The sequence below is a fragment of the Marmota marmota genome, unplaced genomic scaffold (assembly GCF_001458135.2).
Source record: "Marmota marmota marmota unplaced genomic scaffold, marMar, whole genome shotgun sequence".
Lineage (NCBI taxonomy): Eukaryota > Metazoa > Chordata > Mammalia > Rodentia > Sciuridae > Marmota > Marmota marmota.
In genome coordinates, this window is record NW_026000026.1 from 89,162,480 (window position 1) to 89,183,582 (window position 21,103).

General features: G+C 38.8%; 1 protein-coding gene across 2 annotated transcripts in view; it reads right to left on the reverse strand.

Annotated features, from left to right (window-relative positions):
- Window positions 1-268: 268 nt before the first annotated feature.
- Window positions 269-21,103, reverse strand: part of LOC107143175 (synuclein alpha interacting protein) — a 160,788-nt gene continuing 139,953 nt past the window's right edge. The window contains exons 8-12 of one of the 2 annotated variants that reach the window (XM_015486774.2): window positions 19,578-19,747; window positions 14,911-15,003; window positions 13,270-14,338; window positions 11,885-11,955; window positions 269-3,169 (exon numbers count right to left, since the gene is read on the reverse strand). In XM_015486774.2, coding sequence (XP_015342260.1) covers window positions 3,085-3,169; window positions 11,885-11,955; window positions 13,270-14,338; window positions 14,911-15,003; window positions 19,578-19,747 — 1,488 coding nt within the window. In that variant the 3' untranslated portion in view covers window positions 269-3,084. The remainder of the gene's footprint in view (window positions 3,170-11,884; window positions 11,956-13,269; window positions 14,339-14,910; window positions 15,004-19,577; window positions 19,748-21,103) is intronic. The other variant, XM_048811848.1, reaches the window with a different exon arrangement.

Below are 21,103 nucleotides of genomic sequence, written 5' to 3' on the forward strand. Positions count from 1 at the left end.
AATTAAATATTTTTTTTGTATCACAGAAATTGAGTATTTTTATAGTTATTTTCTTTATCCTGTATCATCATGTTGTTTCTGATTATCCACTTTGGAGAAAATTTCCTCAAAATCTTACTTGAAGATATCCTTTGAGAGTCGCATCCCTAGTCCCAACCCATGATGCACATCCAGAACTTTGTTAGGATCAAAATCTTGATACTAATGTTTAATGAGAATAAATAATGGAAATTCAATCTGTTCAAAGTGGTGATGGTTTGGTGTCTTGTTATCTTTTCTAAGAAACATTCTTAATTTGATGTGTTGAACTTTGGAAATACAAATCTCTTTAGAGACATTAAAGAAGCCAATCTTTAAAAGATGCTGACAGATGTTGTGATTTTTTTTTTAACACTGGAACTGAGTTTCCCACTCTGCTGCATGTAATTAGGCACGCAGATAGAGCTTTACTCATTTTATTAGCCCAATGTGAGGGAGTTGGGCAGGAGCCACAAAGCTCTACTTACTAAAAGGAATCCCACTCTTTTTCTTTAACATGTAAATGTGTTTCAATTCCTATAGAAAAATAAGTTTGTGTTTTCATTTTTAAAATGCCACAGAAGACTAAGTTTGTGGTAAGAAAATCCTCATCTCTATCAATTTCAAGTAACCACAATTTATCCATTTCATAAGGAACCTGGACAGTAAAGATACTGTACACGTGTAATTTAATGGCCAGCATTTTTAGTGTCTTAGCAACATCATTATACATAGAAAGCCCTGTATTGCAGTCTGGCCAATTTGAATCTGTTCAACTTTTATATTTTACCTATTTTATTCTTTGCTCTTCTTTACTTAATACTGTAGGGTCTAGGGCTGGGATTGTGGCTCAGCAGTAGAGTGCTTGCCTAGCATGTGTAAGGCCCTGGGTTCAATCCTCAGCACCACATAAAACTAAATAAATAAAGATATCGTGTCCAGCTACAACTAAAAAATAAATATTAAAAAAATACTGTGGGGTCTAATATGTTATTGGCATCAAACAGTTGAATTGTCAGGTAATGTCTTTTAAACTCTTAGAATTTTCTTTGCAATGTTTAATGGATCCATCTGTCTTGCTTAGACAATCTCTGTAGAGTGCCCAGATCCCTTCATCTTTCACTTCTAAGAACACAGTTTCAGAACCAAACTGGGACCTCCTGGGGACAGAGTGAGCACTATTTGAGTCCCTTATCTTTGCAGGTCCCATCTGGGCCCAGTCCTAAAAGTCACCATTATGTGACTCATGTCACCTCTGAACCAAGCAAAAACCACAGGAAATGCTATGGGCTTGCCACATATTCTCTTATTAGAATCTCGAGCAACAGGAGAGAACCATGAAATATGAGGATCAATCAAAGAGGGTAGATGAAGCCAAAGGACCAAAATCTGAGATATGGTCTCTTATTTGAGAACAAGACTGTGAGAAACGCAGAAGTACACATGGCACCAGGCTCTAATAGCAGGAATTTACAGGGCCCAAACAAGGACAGAGCCAGCTGGCTAAAATCCATTGACATGTTGCTCTCTAAGTTGGAAGGAAACTACCTCCTAGATGTGCATGTAGGCCAATCTTGCCCTTTTCCAGGTTTCTTGAGGAGGCCCTGTCCCCAGTCCAAGACTGAAGAGTCCTCTGGAAGTAGAGCCAACTCCAGAATTCATGCCCCTGTGTATTAGTCAATGCACTAGTGTAGCATAGTGTAGAACGGACAGGATAATGAAGTGGGCTCATGAGCAAAATTGTACCAAAGCCTAGCTATGCTATTTACTAGAAGTGTTACATCGGACACAGGACTTAAACTTGCTTAAGTTTAATTTTAAAATCTATAAAATGCAAGTAGTGGCATCACCACATAATAGTGTTTGGTACATCAAAGGCACTCAAATATTAAAACCTTCTTTCATACCTCACTGCATCTCATCAACCCCAGGCTGATCCACACAGGGAAGATTGCCTCTGGATTCAGTCTGATCTGCATACCGGGTTGCAAAATGGTCCACATGAGACTACCTAACATTGCTAGAACACTGTGCTCCCTCCTACTGGTAAGAACACATTCTACTTTCAAACTAAAACTTGTCAGACCTCTTATAGGCCATGCCAATGCTTTGAAAATAAGACTCTTGAAGTTTCAACAGAAATATATTTTTACATGATAAGATGAAACCTTTTGGAACTTACTGCTTACATGGATTGAAAGAGCTGCATCAACAATAAGCCTCTTATGAACTGGGGCTCCACACTGTCTCCTAAAGGGATTAGACAAGGCTTATAATGTGTTGGAAGCAAAAGAAAAAAGTGACCCAAGAAGGGACTAAATCCTTGGTTGTCATTTGTATTTTCCCATGTCAGTGCCAAGATCTGGGAAAGCAGAAGGATTGGCTTACTTTACTTTACTTGTCGGATCCTTTAGTATTTAATGAAATATAGAATGTTTTATTTGACCCCTATGGGAAAACAGTTAAACCGAGCAGTTTGTTCTTGAAATCAAATATCAGCAAATCAAAATACGTTCAAAGTCCCTTAGAAATCAGAACATCACAGATTTATTAGAAAGTTGGTGCCCCAAGCTTATAGGTGGCTGTTAACATTGTTTTTTTTTCTTTCCTTTATACAAAAAGTAGAAATGACAGAAAAAACACTCGTGACAGAAAACAATACCACTGACCTGGTCTCATTGAGGAACAGAGCCAATACTGCCCATGTTAAGGGAGAAGGGAAGTTCAACCAACATTAGCGAATACTCATGCAACTGTTGAAATCCAAGACAGTGTCAGTGGCTTGGTGAATGTCCTGTGCACGGGGTGCCAATCCAACGTTAAAAACATACATACGTTAAAAACAGTCATGCTTTTAAACAGCATCTTGTGAAAAACAAGATATATATATATACAGATATCACCCAAAAATGTATATGACATAGTCTAATATAAATTTAAGGCATCCTGATATTCTGTTCTTCGGCTGGTGAGGCATTGTTCTTGTGGTTCTGTTTCCACAGAGGATAGTCCAGTAATTTCCAATGGTGTCCAAAGGGCATCAGTGAGAGAGAATAGAAAAGGGCTTTACAAAAAGAGTTCTTTTGACTCTGGCTCAGCAATGTGCTTTATGCTGTAAGATTTCTTCACTGTTCTATTGATGTCATTATGTCTAAATAGAAAAGAAACCACAGGCCAAAATTAGATAAAACTATGGTCCAGTTACAAGACAATGCCACTGAACAGTTCACCAAAAATTAAAATTATCCATACACAAACCACAATTGAAGAACACTTCATTCCAAAAGGCAAATTATTTTCTTTTCATGTATACCACTCTTTCAACAATAAAAGCAAGAGTCATATCACAACACATACTTGCTGAGCACATTTGCATTTGGCTCCAGAGTAATTTCTCAGTCACACTGATTGGAATCCAGGCATCCTACAGTCAAGAGGATTTTATCAGATCAAGCGAGGTAGAATAGTACTGATGGCTGAATGGAGGCAAGAGATTTTCATACTTGATTAAAACAAGATCTCTGGTGACACATTTTATTTTCCAGTTAGTTTAAGGAAAAATGCTTTTTATTTGGGTAAGTGATTACTAATTAGCATGTTGAAAAACCATAAGTAGGTAAATCTATGAGAAAATAAGGCAAATAGGGAGTGATAAGGCTGTTTTCCCCTCTATACATGATACCTCCCAAGTACATGATACCTCCCCCAAGTACAGGCTGGGGTTGTGGCTCAGTGGTAGAGCACTTGTATGAGGCACTGGGTTCGATTCTCAGCACCACATAAAAATAAATAAATAAAATAAAGGTATGGTGGTGTCCACCTACAACTAAAAAACAAAAACAAACTCAAGGCATGGAATAGCCTTGATTTTTAAATGAATTATCCTCTGAATAAGTTCATTCATTTTTTATTTGAGTTAAAAAGCTTTCAGAGAGAACCTACCTCCTTATGGTGGGAAAGCCTACACACCACTAAATTCCTGGGCGTTGCTGCATAAGAGAAGACCAAACTGTTTCTGGTAATGGTTCTCCCTGACATGAGAACATGCTTGGATGCACAGAGCCCCAATTGTGGTTTTCTGACCTCAAAATCTTGCTTGCTTACTACTATGGCTTGGATATGGTATGCAGGTTCATGTGTTGAACTTTAATCCCAGTTGTGAGTTATCAAGAGGGTGGAAATAATTCAACTCTGATACTTAGAAATGGGGATTTGGGGAGGTCATTAAGATTAGATAAGGATATTAGGGTGGAGCCCCCATGATTCAGTGCTGACGGTTTTATAAGAAGAGGAAAACCAGAGGATATTTATATCTGTGTTCCCTAATTTCCACCATGTGATGCCCTGCACCACCCTGGCACTCTACCAGCAAGAAAGTCATCACTAGATTTGTGACCCATCAAAATCAGATGTCCAGAAACATGAGCCAAAATAAGCCTGTTTTCTTTATAAAGTTACTAAGCTTCAGATATTTTGTAATAGTAATGCAAAACAGACTAATATGCCACTTAGCTTATTCATAATGTTCTATAAGCATTTGATCATCATCATCGGAAAGTTATAATTCTTATTTCTATTTATTCCTCTGAATAAAACTTCAGAGAATTATCAGTGTGCAAGTAAGGAAAAGGAAAAAAGTCAAAATAAAAACTTAATTTTTCAAAAGATGCTCTAGGGACTTCTAATTAAGCATGATAGATTAAATGCACACATTTATTACCTTTCTTGCAAACTAACACTTAAATTTAAGTAAGTAAAATTTAAAAAGGCATAAGCCTATATGAATAAGGGAAATGAGAGAAAAAAGATAAGAGACAAAATATCTATATTTCAGAAATGAGGTGAATAGATATTTGGAATTAACAGAAAAGAAAAAGCAGAAACCTGGGCCTATCATTGGGGAACCCACAAACTGATTTGCACTTCAAGATGCAGCAATTAGAAACAAAAGATGCTGCTGAAGATGCTAGTAATTATGTGAAAGAATGGCAAGCTCTCTCTCTAATACATAAAGACCTCCAACATTTTACCTGAAAAAAAGTAAAAAGCAAAACTGTATATGGTAAGCTACCTCTATTGTAAAAAAAGAAGACAGAATACACACTTGTATTTGTTTATAAAAATTTAAGTAAGATTTGTATATATAATGCTATAAAAAAGGAACCAAGATAAAACCAATAAAATGTTATTGGAAATTAACACTATCACTGCAGAAGTTAAAAAAAAATTGGAAGGGAAATTCCAGTAAATGTCCTAGAAATTAGAACTAGAAAAAGCCAAAGTATGGATAAAGATAGATTAGAAAATGTGAGGATCAATCTGGTATATCCCACATTTTAGAATACTAGGATTTCCAGAAAGAAAGAACAGAGCAAATGGAGAAGAGAAAATTTTCAAAGAAATTATAGAAGACATTTTGCAGAGTTGAAGCACATAGGGTTCCAGATTGGAAAATACCTGTTGTGTGCCCATGGCCCAGGAATGAAAGCAGATGCATATCACAGCAAAGCAAGAAGAAATCAAAATAGTGAGGATAAAGAGAAAACCATAAAAACCTCCAAGAGATTAGTGATCAGAGAGGAATGGAAGTTCTCCATAGGCACATTGGAAGCAAAAGAAAATGAAATAATGTGTTCAAGAATCTGAGAGAAAATAATATACAATTATATAATATTCTATACCCAACCAAATATGCCTAATCTAGTAAATCGAGATATATTCAAATATGTAAGTTCTCAAGAAATTTAGCATTTATTCATCTTCTTAAGATGGGAAAGTGTATTTACTAGACCACAAGAATAACCTCTCCCCTCAAAAAGAGGAAAAGTCAGATGCAGCAAATAGAGTCTACACAGGAGAGAAGTAGAAGCAAATTCCTAGATGACACAGTTGGGAGGATCCAGGATGACAGAGTTGTGGCAGTGCCAGAATGCAGCTGCAGACTCAGGCAGGAACCCAGAGGAGGGATCCACAAACAGACACAGTGAGAGACACCAGAGTTTTTTGAAAGAAATGAAAGACGGCTTTTGTCTCAAGCAAAGTGTTTAGAAATATATGTGTATTAAGAATTGTACGGGCTGGGGATGTGGCTCAAGCGGTAGCACGCTCGCGTGGCATGCGCACAGTGCTGGGTTCAATCCTCAGCACCACATACAAAATACAAAATAAAAAGATGTTGTGTCCACCGAAAATTAAAAATAAATATTAAAAAATTCTCTTTCGTTAAAAAAAAGAATTGTAATGCAAAAAAATGTACATGTATAATGGTATAAATTGATGTGAACATACTTTATATACAGAGATACGAAAAATTGTGCTCTATATGTGTAATAAGGATTGTAATGCATTCTACTGTTGTCATGTATTTAAAAAAATAATAAAATCAATTAAAAAATGAATTGTAAAATAAGGGATCAAAATTATTTCTAGGGAAAACATAAAATTATATGAGAAAGAATATGTAACATAGTATATAACATGCATCTTTTGTGATTAATATTTATGTAGCCATAATCATAGTAAATGCTGAATACTGATTTAACCCCAATATGTAACTTTACTAATGGCGGAAGAGAGGAAGTGAATGTGTGGGGAGGTGAGGAGAGTTGGATGCTAAGACAAATTTGGTTCATTGGTAAGAATATGGACTTTGGAGCCAGGCTGATTAAATTCAAACCCCGGTTCCAACGATTTATAATCATTGTTACGTATCAGGCAAGATACGTAATCATCTGTGCCTGTTTCTAATATGTAAAATTTGGATAATAATAGTACCTGCCACATAGGGTCACTGTGAAGATTAAATCAGTATATGTATGTAAAGCATCTGGAATATTCTCTAGGATAGTTTACTTTTGTCTTATTTTTGCAGTGCTAGAGATTGAACCCACGGCCTCATGCTAACTAAGCAAGCACTCTGCTGTTGAGATATATTCCCAGCTCTTCTCTAGAATATTTTAAGTGCTGTCATTATTTTTACTTTCTATGGTAGGATGCCAGTTTATAATAGGGATAACATCTGAAATTAAAAATTCATAAGGATGTTTTAGAAAATAATACTAGAGAAAATATCTGAAGGGAAAGTGGTTAATTCAGAGGGGTAGAAATAGAGAATGGGGTGAGTTGAGCACAAGGAACAGTAAATTTTTATTATAATGCTATTATTATTATTATATGTATTATTATATCTACATCATCTTGACAAAAAATAAAATTAAAAGGTTTTTAAAAGAAGGCTTAGGTTGTAGTCTAAAGATAATAAAGTTTATTTAGACTTTGATGGAAACACTTCTGCTTTAAAATGAGGTGCTGTATTCAAAACCCCCCAAAGAATACTCTTTTTGCAGAACAAAACCCAGCATGATTAGAGTTGAATCTAGACCAAGTAAAATGCTATCCTGAGACATTTATATGAATAATATAATAATAATTCAGTTCTCCCCAAACCCTTCAATTATGTAGTCCTGAATCACCAGTATTCAAAGGAACAAAAAGTGTTTGGGTAATTCTGGCACAAATCATTCAGATAATTTGCTGCTCCTTGATTTCATTTTTGGATATGAAATCACATACTGAGTGACCAAAATTGGAAAGGAGAAAAGGCTTACATTTAAATATCAGTTTTGCAAGTAATCGAATATGCTGACTCATCTAGGCACAGATTCCATATTTCCACAGCCCCTGGAGAACAGACACACGCCAACAGGATCAGTGTGAAATGGTCCACAGCATGCAACACATCTCCACTGATGATAACAGAGAATGGGATTTTTGCTATCTTCCTTAAAGCTTTACTGAGAGCACCACTGTACATTCCACCTACTAAAAAAATGGGGTTCTGGTTTAAAGTTTGAAAACTTGTACTTGAAATGCTCGAACTAAAACTCACTGTAGGAAGAACAACTTGTGACCCCAAAGGGTTAATACAGACAATGCTTTCTTCTATGAGATAGACTTCAGTATTTTTCCTCTCATTTCTCTTTTCCTTTCCCTGCCTCCTTTTTCTTTCCCTACCTCTGCTTCTCTGCAAATATTTATGAAGTCCCTCCCATGTGCCAGGCACCAAGCTAGACCCTGGGAGAAGCCAGGGAGGTACAATGGAGCCATCAAGGAGCACTGCTTTCAGTAGTATTCTTACTGCTCTTCTCCCTTTAACACAGCTTACCATGCTTTAATTGTATCCTACTTTAATTCTCTCTTGAGAGTTCAGAAATCATGCCTCATTCTGGTATCGCAAAATGTGTGGCTCAGTGCTAAAGATGCTGTTGAAATGAATGGCCAGGTAAACCAGGGATGTGGCATCCAGGAAAGTTTCTACCTCTGTGCTCTGATCTCAGTGTAGCAAGGAAAAGCCTAATGACTGGCTGGGGCAGTGATGCTTGGCAAAGGCACTAGGAGGTGTCCAGCTAGAGTCTCTATTTGGTTTTCTTAAGTCTCCACCAACCAACCACTTCTTTGACTTAAAGGAGTTTGTAGACAGACTCTGCTCTTTTAATGTACAAAGATGCCCCTAATGGTGGCAGACATGTAGTATGAATATGACATGAATGGAATATCTCCCCAATTTGGTATGATGTAATTCACAACTGGACTTTGGGGAGTGTGGAAGGGAGGGTGGAAATGAAGAAAGGAGTTGTTTCTTCTTAGGTTTTCTGATTGTCATTAAACCAGAAATAGCATGATGAAAGAATGTCCTGGTGGGATGAGTGTGATTTCCAAAGCAGGTTCCCCTTCTGCACCCTCTATGGGGCACAGCAGATGACCATTGTCATAGCAGATGTCACATCATCATGGGCTTAACAGTGAAGTGGCTTTTGAAGAACCTTTTAATCTGTGCAAAATATTTGATGTTAGCTCTTGGCTCTGCCTATATAATTCCCAGTGTGACTAATTCCTTGGCAGTACAATCCATACTAATGGCGTTTATTGCTTAAATGTCTTTTTAAGGAGTCTCCCCTAATGCTGGAGCTAGGATCAGGGTTTCATCAGGAGGCTGAGCCACCATGATCAGAGAAGGTGTCACTGGCTGTGGCCAGAGATTACCACCTTCTGCCTATTGCTAACTGGAATCAACATGCACTTCAGCGTTAGGGATCTCAGACAGACTTAAACTCTGGGAAAAAAATGTTTCATTGGCATTTTAAGACCGGTAATTGCAAAAATTCCCTTTGAGTTGTAATAACGCAAAACAAACTTATCTTTCATAAGAAAAAGTAAAGATAAATCTGCTTGTTATAAACCAACTCATCCTCTGCAGTTGAAACACACTAGGAAAGCTGTTGAAAGCAATAAGGTTGAATCTAATTTTAAAGGGCATTGAAAAGAAATTTAGATTCTTTGCTATCAAACTGTGACCAATTTAGAAAAACAAATAGCAAACAGAACTCCCTTACAGAGCTGACATTCTTTAAAATGTTCTATTTATTGCTCCAATTTTTCCTTTACTAGGAAAAATAAAAATTTCTTAGGAACTGAAATGAGATTTCATATATCTCTGGAATTGAGATCCATTGCCCCACTCTTCCCCAGGCCTCTGCTGACAGGACAGTGACTTTTAGGTAATTCCTGTGACCTGAGAGGAACCATCTGGTCTTCAAGTAATTCTGGAGCCAAGAATTGAGGCTGTTGATAAATACATGGGCTCCTTTCTTCTTGTAGTTGGGTCCCACTGGTGAAACGAGGCAGGCACTAGAGTCAATCAGGTATTTTTCATGCCAGCATTTTACTCTAATCTTAATTTCTCCAAGGACTCTTTATTTGAAATAGAGAGACCTGTCCTTGATTTATCTAAGGAATGAATCCGGCCAGTTCTCTTCACCTGTGTGTGATTATAAGTGAATCAGTGAAACATTTTTCTCTGCAATATGAAAAACACTAGTGTCTCATTTTTATGGAAACACATGACAAATTAAAACTATGATAAATTGTAGGTTAATTTATAGGTTAGGGAGGAGAAGGGGTCAGGATACTTATTTAATACATTATTTTTACTTCTGGGTTTCTAAGTGGTTAGTGCTGAAATCAAACTTTGCTAATACATAAAGCCAGAGAATCTGGAGTGTGCAGAACTGAGCCATTGGAGGGATGGTTCCTTAAGCTGAGTGGGAAAGTACTAACCTAGTGTCAGATATTCGAGTAGCCCCATAACCTCATTTTGTGCTCTGATTTTTGTAATCCTATTATAGCAAATTGCTCAGCTTTGTTCCTTTGCTTGTAAAAAGACAGGATGAAATATTTCTGGCAGGAGAACGTATTGTGATACTAATTGTCTTGTTCCCAGTGCTGTAGAAGCATGGAAGAAATGAGAGGTATTCATTTTCCTTCCTGCTCCCAGGGAATTTGCCAAGTGTGCTTCCTTTCCTGGGGGTGTTGCCAGTGACTTCTGATTAAGGACAAAAGAGAATTTCCCAGGCAGCAGAAGACACATTCAACCCAACATGGGGACAGAGAAGGATATAAGCGTGGGGAAACTATATTGAAAGAAATATAAGTGGGTTACTCCCGGTGTCTGGGAGGGGAGTATTTCTTCCTCTTCCCTTTCTACCGCAGGCCTTTGACTCTCAGCCCTGGCCAAGATTCTCTGCCCTAGGATGGCTGGAAGCAGTCCAGGTACCTGCCTTCAGGCCACATGTGAGTGGTACCCAAGCAGACCACAGGTGACCAGCAAACACTGAATCTCCAAGGCTCTTACTTCAGTTTACTAATTCATAAGACCTTTAGGGCACCCCCTCGCACGACTGAGATTTAATCTCCCTCTAGCCTGAGTACAGACCTAGAGCAGATGAAAGCTGATTTAGAGATGGGAAAAAAAAAGAGAGTTACTTTCTTGCACTTTAGTATACTGAACTAAAATCCAGATGAATAATAAATTCTCTCTCTCTCCTATCTCCCTCTCCTCCTCCTCCTCCTCCTCCTCCTTCTCTCTCTCTCTCTCTCTCTGTCTCTGTCATACACACACACACACACACACACACACACACACACACTACACACATTCTTCGGAGAATTTTGGAAGAGTGCTTAATGGCATGTCATGGTTTAATTATTTACATGATTTAAAAGCAACAGTCTCCTTTTAAAATGGGTTTGGGGAATTAACTTTACTCAAATAAACCAGTCAAAAGACAGTGAGCTCATTAGCTCCCCTTGGGCTGCTCACTTTTTGCTCCTCCGCTCTCCTCCTGGTTAGGAAATTGTGCATACTCCCAGCATGGGGATGAACACCATGCTGCAGAAGGACTCTGCCCAAGGAGGTACCCCAATCACTGGGGACCCGATCTTCTCTCTTTCATGCACAGAGCCCATGCATTTTGTATTGGTTACTAATTCTGGGAAATTGTTTTTTTGGTGGGATTCTGGATAGGGATTGTGGTTCAAAATGCTAAGCTAGAGAAGTTTCAGCCTGGCAAAGCTTGCTTCTCCCAAGATTAGTAGGATGGTGATGAAAGGAGCTTTCCATCTATAGTCAGCCCTGAAATAAAACTCCAGCTCTGTTTCAAAGTTCTGATTCTGATTGGAGGCTGACTCCTTCTATCCACGACAGGAAATTTAATTTCAATACTTACTTGGTACTTGACTCCATTAAAACAAAGACCAGAAGCCAAAGTCAACTAAGAAACACAGCAAGTTTGTGAAATGAGTAGATTTTCTGACTGATGCTGGAACACAGCCCTTCCAACAGATACTAGCTACCTAAGTCCTAGTTACCATCTGCCCCTGCTTCTATTTTGGGGGCAGAGTTGCAACTTTCTTCTTCCTTGGTGTCATCACCTGCTGAAAGGTTCTACAGGTCCGTAATTTCAAAGCTCATGCACTTCAAAGCAAAGCCATGGCAATGCTGCACAATGCATCTCCAGGCACCACGTACCGTGCATAGTTACGCAGATGCTCTTCAATCAGCGTGTTAGAGGAAAGATGGATGCAGCTGCTGTACATCTCCTAAAGAGGTGCAATTAAAATCATCTGAAAACATGCAACAAGCTCAGCACATGCACAGCCCCAGTAACACAAAGCATGCTGGAGACAGGGCAGAGGACAATAGCTGGAGAAACACTTTAGAGAGTAAGGAAACTATACAGAGGATTCTCCATTTTCTACTGATTAAGAGAATCTATTAAGTTACTTGGAAAAGTTTTATTTGAACAATTTAAATTTTGACATATTTAATCCAAGAGGTATGGTGTCTGGGCCTAGATGGAACAATCACATGCTAAAATCCATTATAATAAGGGCAATTTACAAAAAGAAATTGGTATATAATATGAAAATTGTTATTCAATCAATGGATTGGCTGAATCCATTGATTGATTTGGTAGCATAGAAAGAATGGGGACAGTTCTTAAGACTTTGGTGTGATTAGGACTTTACCATTATTGTCAAAAATATGTTATGAAGATCTGACACTCCGCTGGGTGGTTTATCTAGATAGAATGTGGATGATCTGGGTCATTTTTTTCCACAGAGAGTTGTGCATTTTGGTTGCTCTGCTGTATTCTGATGGTGTGGGAAACACAGAGCATGCAGAAAACATTGTCTAAAAAGACGTTGGAAATCTCTGATTCAATGGATGCAAATCACAAATTATCATGCATGGGTTTCCAATAAAAGCAATTATCAGATGTAGTTTATGGCACACTCTGCCATCCCCTGTGTACTGGCAAGCATTTCAGACTCCTGCAGCCTCCAATCAACACTAGGGGTCTGTGTTTTAAAAATGCCAGTGTGGAGGCCCCCATGGTGTATTCATTTCAAAGGTCATTTGGAAGTTGAGTAGTTGAAAGTCTTATAAATAGAGTTTCTATTTATGTGCCTTTTAATTGGGCTTGAGAGTAAACTATCCAGTCACAGGGAAAGAACAAGCTCTTCCTGAGGCAGAATCAGTGCCAGCAAAGGACCTGGTTTTACATCAACTGGAGGTTTCATCTTATAGAAATGCCTCCAAGACTAGAACCCCTACCATCCAAAGGTCAAGCCATTGAGGAAAATCAAGAGACCAGAATATAATCTCTTGAGATTTATTTACCTAGCTGTCTGGCTGTCTCTCCCTCCCTCTCTCTCTTTCTCTTTCTAAAGGCAGAGCAAGGGGTATAGGTACTCTCACATGATATGTTTCATTAGAAACATGAGTTTGGCTTTAGGAGTGTTTCTGGGGATTCCCTCAGAGTGGTACAGGTCAGCAATCTGTAGGGTCAGGAACAACTGAACCAATTTTAGGGCAAAAAAAAAAAATCATATTCTCCAAAGATCACTCACTGCCTTATTCTTTCCTTTGCTAGCAGAACTCGCAGGGTTTCCCTTGGCATCTGTCATCTTCCTTCCAAGTGAGGTTAAGGGCAACGTAGAGGTCTTCAGCTGGGTGGCTGCCTGATAGTTGTTATTATTGTTCTGGTTGCCACTCAGCGTCTCCATGATGGACCGAAAGGTTCCAAAAGGCCTTTTCAGTTGTTCCCCTGATTCACTACTTGTGGAGGTCCGCTGGAGGGTCCTGCCCTTATCTTTGTCTTTTTCTCCATTCAGTTCGAGGTTAGTTTGCTCCATCTGCACCACAGGCTCCTCAAAGGTAACTCTGAGTTTCAAGTTCTGAGATGTCTGGCGTTTGGAAGAGGGAGACTTGAGGGCGCTCTTGGGACTCATGGCGACCTTCTGGGCCGCAGTGCTGTCAGGGCTGCACTGAGTGGGCTCTCCAGAGGGCTGGCTTGGAGGAGTGTTCCCCGAGACTGGACACTGGGGTTCCAAGTCTGGTTCGCTGTTCTCTGAGGTGGGAGATGGGCTATGGCCCTCTAGGGATTTAGAGGCCTTGGTACTAAAAGGAAACCTGCGTCCTGATGCCAAGGAGTGCTTCTTTATCATCAGGTGTAAGCTTTCTGTGCTGTCTATACTCTCCACACTCTCCACAATGGGCTGCGGCCGGGGCCTGTCAGCCTTTCGCACAGGGGTGTTCTTGGGATCCTCAGAGTTGTTGGAGTCTGTGTCAGACTCACTCAGTGACCTCTGCATCAGCTGCCTCAGCCTGGCTAACTTGAGTTCCCTCTTCTCTAGAGGGATCTTTTTCAAGTTTCTAGAGGACGTCTGAGCATCCTGGAATTCCAAAGACAGCTTTTCTTGGGTACAAACGTTCTCTGAGATTTCTTTTCCCAATAACTGGCGCAGGATTTTATCAGAATCTTCGTCTTTTGCTTTGGCCCTAGCTCGGCTGGATGCTGACAGGTTTCCAAGGACCTGAATCCCTTCTTGGACTCCTGGTTTGCTTTTGGCTGTAGACTCATCTTCAGCGTCTGAAGATTTCCACTGGGGCTTTCTGGAAGCTGGTGAGGAGGGTGAGCTGAAAAGTGAATGTAGGACATACGACATGACTTCTTACTGGGCTAAATAAAGTGACTCAGCAATTTAAATTTTGACATATTTAATTTTGAATTTACACATAAAGGAGAAAGCAGTTAAAGAATGATCACTTAATGACTTCTCAAAGCAATCTGCAAATACTCCATAGTTGCAAGTGTAGCTAAAGTACAGCATGCCTTTTACCTTAAGGCTACCAAATTTGCCTGTTTTACTGTTTACACATAATTTTGCATATTTTTCCCAATTAATTCAATTTCCCACAACCTTACTAACCTAAATATCCTTATTCCTGTTTCATAGGTCAAGAAATGAAAGAGACAGAGTAGATGAATTTGTTGTAGAACAAAATCACAGAGCGGGATCTGAGTTCAGGTCTTTGGACCCTAGGTTCATTGATTATTTCACTGTGACATCTTATTTTTTTGTTCCTGTTTATAAGAATAAAATGTTTTCTGTTGTCATTTTCTTAAAAGACTTTAAAAGGAAATCTAGAAGAAGGTTCAGGCATTTAATATATTTAAGAACTCCGTACACCAGTGTGCCTGGTCTTACCTGGGTGAGGGAGGGAGAGACTTGCCCTCTGATTTCTGGGCTTCTAGAAGTTGCTGGAGTTGGTTCTGCAGTGTGACTCGCTCCATTGTCTGTCTGCAGAAGACAAATAAAACACGGCTCTCGCTATAAACTAGGATACATAAGATTTTTCAGTGATTTGAAATAAGATACACGAAATTAAAAAGCCTTTAAAAAGTACATAATCTTTTTCCTCAGAGTTCAGAAATTTTCCTAAGAAAAGGATGCTTATTATGCACATTAGTGAAAAAACTGTAGCCTAAATGCTCATCTGTAAGACTAAGAAAATCAATTAAAATTACTTCTAATAATGTCAGCTATTAAAATGATAACATATTTGACTATGTATGGGCATTCAGAAGGTTTGTCTAATATATATATTTATTAGATGCAGGATACAGGGTATAAAATTCATTTAGAAAACACAAGTTATTACAGAAGTTGAAACAAATAAATCAACTGAGTCTTGCTTTGTAGAGATAAGCAGTATTTGCAGAGCCCTGTAATACTAGAGTGGTACCCCCAAAGATGTCCATCCATGTCCTAATCCCCGAAAGGTGTGACTGTGTCACCTTATGTGACAAAAGGGAAATAAGTTGTGTTATCAGCTGATGTTCAAATAGGAAGGTTTTACCAGTTCTACCAATGGCCTGGATAAGCAGGACAGGACTTATCCTAAAGCCTCTAAAAAAGAACACAGCCACAACACCTTAATTTTAGTCTGGCAAGACCCTACTGGCCTCTGACCTACCAAGTGTTAAATCTGTATTATTTTAAACCACTAATTTTGTGATAATTTGTTATAAACAATGGAAAATGAATAAAATTAGCATAAAAGATGATAGCAGATCTCATGAGCTAGGGCATAGAATGGAATAAATGAGTTACAAGTGCTAAAGTAATGACCATGCCTTGGATACCAGGAGAAGCCCAGTGTTCTCCTTGCAGGGGGTCACTGCAAACAACAGCCAGTGTCGGCCTAAATCTAGTTCTGTGGAGTCAGATTCTGACAATACCTTTCCATAAACCCCAACACTTTCTTTCTTTTTTTGAGATGCTATCAGTTATATTCCTAATATTTCATTCTTAAGCCTGTGATCTCATTTTATCTTACTTATTCTGCCAGACTCACCTATTGAAATCTTAGTTGCTAAAAGAAACTAGCAAACTTTCTTAAAGGGCCAAAGAGTAAACATTTAAGGCTTGTGAGCAATACAGCTTCTGTCACTATTCAACTCTACCTTGTAGCATGCTACATCCTTACACATTACATACACAAATGTGTGTGGCTGTGTGCTAATAAAACTTTTCTTATGAAAATAGGTGGTAGGCTGGATTTGGTCCAGTCTACAGTTCATTTACCTTGGATTAACCAAAAATACATTAGAGCTTAGTGAAATTGGATAAAATGGATGAATAAAGATTATATTCTTTTTATTTGTTTGTTTTTGTTACCAAGGGTACTTAACCACTGAGCAACACTCCCAGCCCTTTTAATTTTTCATTTTGAGGTGGGTCTCACTAAGTTGTTTAGGGCCTTGCTAAGTTGCAGAGGCTGGCTTTGAACTTGCGATCCTCCTGCCTCCGCCTCTTGAGCTGCTGGGATTACAAGTGTGTGCTACTGCACTTAGCAGAAAAATTATATTCTGTTTGAAGGATTTATTAGGTGTCCTAAATGAATTATAACACAGTCAAAAAAATTATTAGGGGGCAGTTGGGTTGACTGCTGGCTGGAATCCCAGCTGTGAATGGGGAAGAAAGATTCTAAAGAAGACCTCAAAAAGGACCAATCAGCTTAAATCATAGAAAATATATGAGAATAAATCCTACTGTATGAGTTTGCTAGAGCTGTTGTAACAAAGTACCACAAACCAGGTAACTTAAGCAGGAATTATTGTCACATATTTCGGGAGGCCTAAGAAGTCCACAATGAAGGTATTGGCCAGACAGGTTCCTTCTGAGGCCGTGACAGTCTGGTCCATGCCTCTTTCTCACTTTGGGGAAGTTTGCTAAAAAGAACTTTGGTGTTCCTTGGTTTGTAGATGCATCACCCTGATTGCTGCCTTCATATTCTCCCTGTATATATGTCCCTGTGTCTACATTTTCCACTTTTATAAGGATAGCTGTCATCTTGAATTAAGGCCTACCCATATGACCTCATTTTATCTTGACTACATCTGGGAAGACCATGTCTATCTATAAATAACATCACATTCTGAGGTACTAGGGGTCTGGACTCCAACATACATTTTTGGTTGGGACAGAATTCCACCCAAAATATTTAGACTTGTTGACTGGGACTTCACTAGAACTGAAGGTTGTCGTTCTAAAGAATAATTGTTTATTTAACTATACAGAGCTGGTGAAGGTATCATAGTAGGAAGACATATCAATTCTCTCTCCTCAGAGTTTTGCATTGAGAAGACTAGTATTTTGTATCTGCATCTGCCACTTTCTGTTACAGGTGCCCCACTGCCTGAGGGCACTCTATCAAGTGGATTTCTCTGTTCATTTGTAGTGTTGCCAACTTCACTGAGTACCCAGGAAGTGAAAGACTAGGGTCAACAAGATAACCTCTCACATTGTCACTGGCCTAACTGGAGACAACTGGAGGGATGCTGTCTCTTTGTGTGTATGTGTGTTTTAACCCATGATCACCAACAGAGAGAGCAGCCAGGCTGCTAAATTGGAGCAGTTCAATAAAACAGATGTATAGCTCATGAAAGCTTGTCAGATTCCACCAGATGAAGACTGAGGAAAATGTTTTCTAATCTTTTCTCCATTTTAGAAAAATATTCTGTTGTATCATTTTGAAGTTCCTCATTATGGATATATCCATACACTGGAGGAAATGAATATTGTCAGAGAATTTTTGGAAAAACATTAGGCAACATATATCCACATTTTCGAGATGTATGCTTTCTGTTCTAACAATTCCCTTCCTTAGAACTTATTTTTAGGAGTATCTACATAGATACATAAAGACATAGGTATGTTCACTGTGGAAAATAACTTACTGAATTGTTCATTACTTTGTGCACATTTTTTCTTCAATTATATTGAGACCTTTAAGCCTACCTAGCTAACCTGTCCAGGGAAGTTTTGTTTACTGGACAGAGCATGCTTGGAAGTAGCCCTTTATCTTTATCTTAAATTTCATTTTATTTTCTATGAAAAGTCTCAACTCATTAAAAAGATTATTTTGGGTACTGGCAGGGGTAGGGATATAGACTAGTACCTTTAAGGCAAGAGAGTGAAAGTAGAGAGATAAGGGAGTTTTCCCCAGGTTTAGAGAAGATAAGAAGGTCCAAGGCTTTGCCATATTGTTGCATGATTTAGACCAATTAAGGCCTCTCCCCTGCCCTAGCCCTTTTATTTAAATGAGCTATAACCAGGGGACACACACACACACACACACACACACACACTATACACATATATTTTAATATTTTTTATATATATTCACTATACTATAGATTTCACTAGTTTATGTATATATATGTACATATATACGTATATATATGTGTGTGTGTGTGTGTGTGTGTATATAAATAAATTGAATACTGATTCCAATTTCCAGGGAACTCTCCCTAATACCATAACTGTAATTTATTGGTATGCTTTGAGCTCCTTCATCCTTCAGCTTGCTGGAGAGCCACCTGACAGATGTTCATCTGGCCCCCCTTTCCTCAAGCATATCACGTGACAATGCTTCCCTGACACCCAGAGATGTAATGTGTACCCATTTAATAATCACATCAAGGAAAGAACTGACTTCAGTCACAGAGTGAACACTTTTCTATTCCTAGGATTCATTATTTTTTATAGTAAATTTGCTGGTGATGGTAACCAAATCACTTACTGTAATTTTATCTATCTATCTATCTATCTATCTATCTATCTATCTCAGGCCATGGAGAGGGCTGAGGTCAGCCCTTGGAAAGCACACCAATAAATTACAGTTATGGTATTAGGGAGAGTTCCTGGAAATTGGAATCAGTATTCAATTATATATATATATATATATATATATATANNTATATATATATATATATATATATATATATATATAATATATGCTATATATAACATTATATATATATATTATACATATATATTTTATATGTTATATATAATATATATACATATATATTATATGTATATATTTATATATGTTATACATAATATATATACATATATATTATATATATATATATATGTATATGTATATATCCATCCCTAACCTTTTTTTCTCTCTCTCATGATCTTGATGATCTCCTAGAATATTAAGTACAGAAGGTTGAAGATGATACATATGTGCGCCTTCAATGTCCTGCTACATAATCTGGCCCTGAGATGTGAACATGAAGGCTCTCTCTCCTTTTTTATTGTGGCTCAAATTCCCTTTTTAGGGAGCTTGCTCTGCACTTTGTGGTTTAAATATCATTTTGCTGCTGCAGAGATGGCATGTTCAGCATGAACACTGGATGTGAACACTTAGGATGGGGGAAGAAAAGAAGAAGAGGAGAATGCTGGAAATTCCCTCTACCACTGGAATGAAGGGAGCTCACCATGGCCCTTGGCCTGAAATCTGTTCATGACAATGGCAAATCATAACTTTGTTCTCACAGAATCTCGAGGCCACTTACTCCTTTAGCTGCTTGGTTAACTTTACCACCTGTGAGGCTAGTGACATGCAGGTCTCGACCACCACCAGGTACCGGGAGCACAGGGTGTGCCCCTGACGTTCAGCGCTCTGGGAGGGCTTTTCCCCAGCGTGATTCTGCATGGTGACGTTTGCTCCATACTCCACCAGGGTCTGTCAGAAAATGCAGAAACATGGAATTGTATCAGGTCCTCCATCTAAACATTTTTTAATGACTGTAACAGGATCAAGAAAGAACTCTTGTTATTCCAAAGCCCGTGGAATTGGGGGTGGTGATACCAGTACCTAGAAAAGAGAGCTGCTGGAGCCTATTTAGGGTTGAAGTCTGCCTCCTCCCTTCAGAGCCTACAAAGGTAGAGCTGGACCCATTCTACTATCCAACCCTACTGTACCCTAAGGGGGAGAGGTCTGGGAAAGGGAGGAGGCTGCTGCTGTCCATAGAGCTCTTTCCTTCCTAAAAGGTATAATGCTTGTGGTGGTTGGGTTCCAAAAGAATTGTTCATAAATTCAGAGATGCCTGTAAGATGGGAGGAATGAAATTCTGCTTATCTGTTCCTATTTGCTTGGGCTTTGATAGCTGGTTTTGTAACAACCCTTATTGATCTCTTGCTGAGCCCACCTGACCAGAAATAAAAAGAAATGAAGAGATGGCATGGCAGAGATTGGGGAAGCTATGAAGCAGCCCAGACCCTTACCATGTGTTATGGCCAGGATGTGTTTGTGGACTGAGCAGACTTTGTAGAAGGGAGCTTGGTGGGAACTTGCTTTCGGCATCCCCCATTCACACACAAAAGGAGAGGGTTCTCCAGAAGCACTTGACAGTGGATTGCCCCATAGGGTGAAGAAATTTATAGGAGAGGATGAGGCAAAGTGGGGGGCCAGGACTCCTATGTCAGGTACTGGTGGGGAAGACCCTACCACGGCACCCATCAGACAGATGTCATCTGAGGGTTGTCATAGAGCATGTCAGTGATCACAGCCAAAGAAGCAGTGACAACTTTCAGGGAGGACATGGCCTTTCCCAGTTAAGCAGAGACACTTGACTTTTTTTCTCTCCATACCTTCTCTTTGTCTTTGATACTGCAGCATGGAAGACAGAGGGGAGCAGGAGCTAAAGTGGTGTGTTAAAAGCAGATCAAGCCTCACTCCTCATCCTACATCCTTAATTTGGCTGGGGGTGGCACTGGGAGAATGCTTTGAATAAGAAATAAGATTGAGGTTTTAAGCTGGTTTGAAGTAAATTTTAATAGTCAAAGACAAGCCTAAAGCTATGGAATCTGGTCAAGGTATCAAGAGTAGAGGAGGAGATTTGATGCAGTGTGGCAGAAATCAATACTTTAAAAGCATAAAAATTTTATTTAGTTTCTTTTTTTTTAATTTTTTATTGTTGGCTGTTCAAAACATTACATAATTCTTGATATATCATATTTCACACTTTGATTCAAGTGGGTTATGAGCTCCCATTTTTACCCCAAATACAGATTGCAGAATCACATCAGTTACACATCC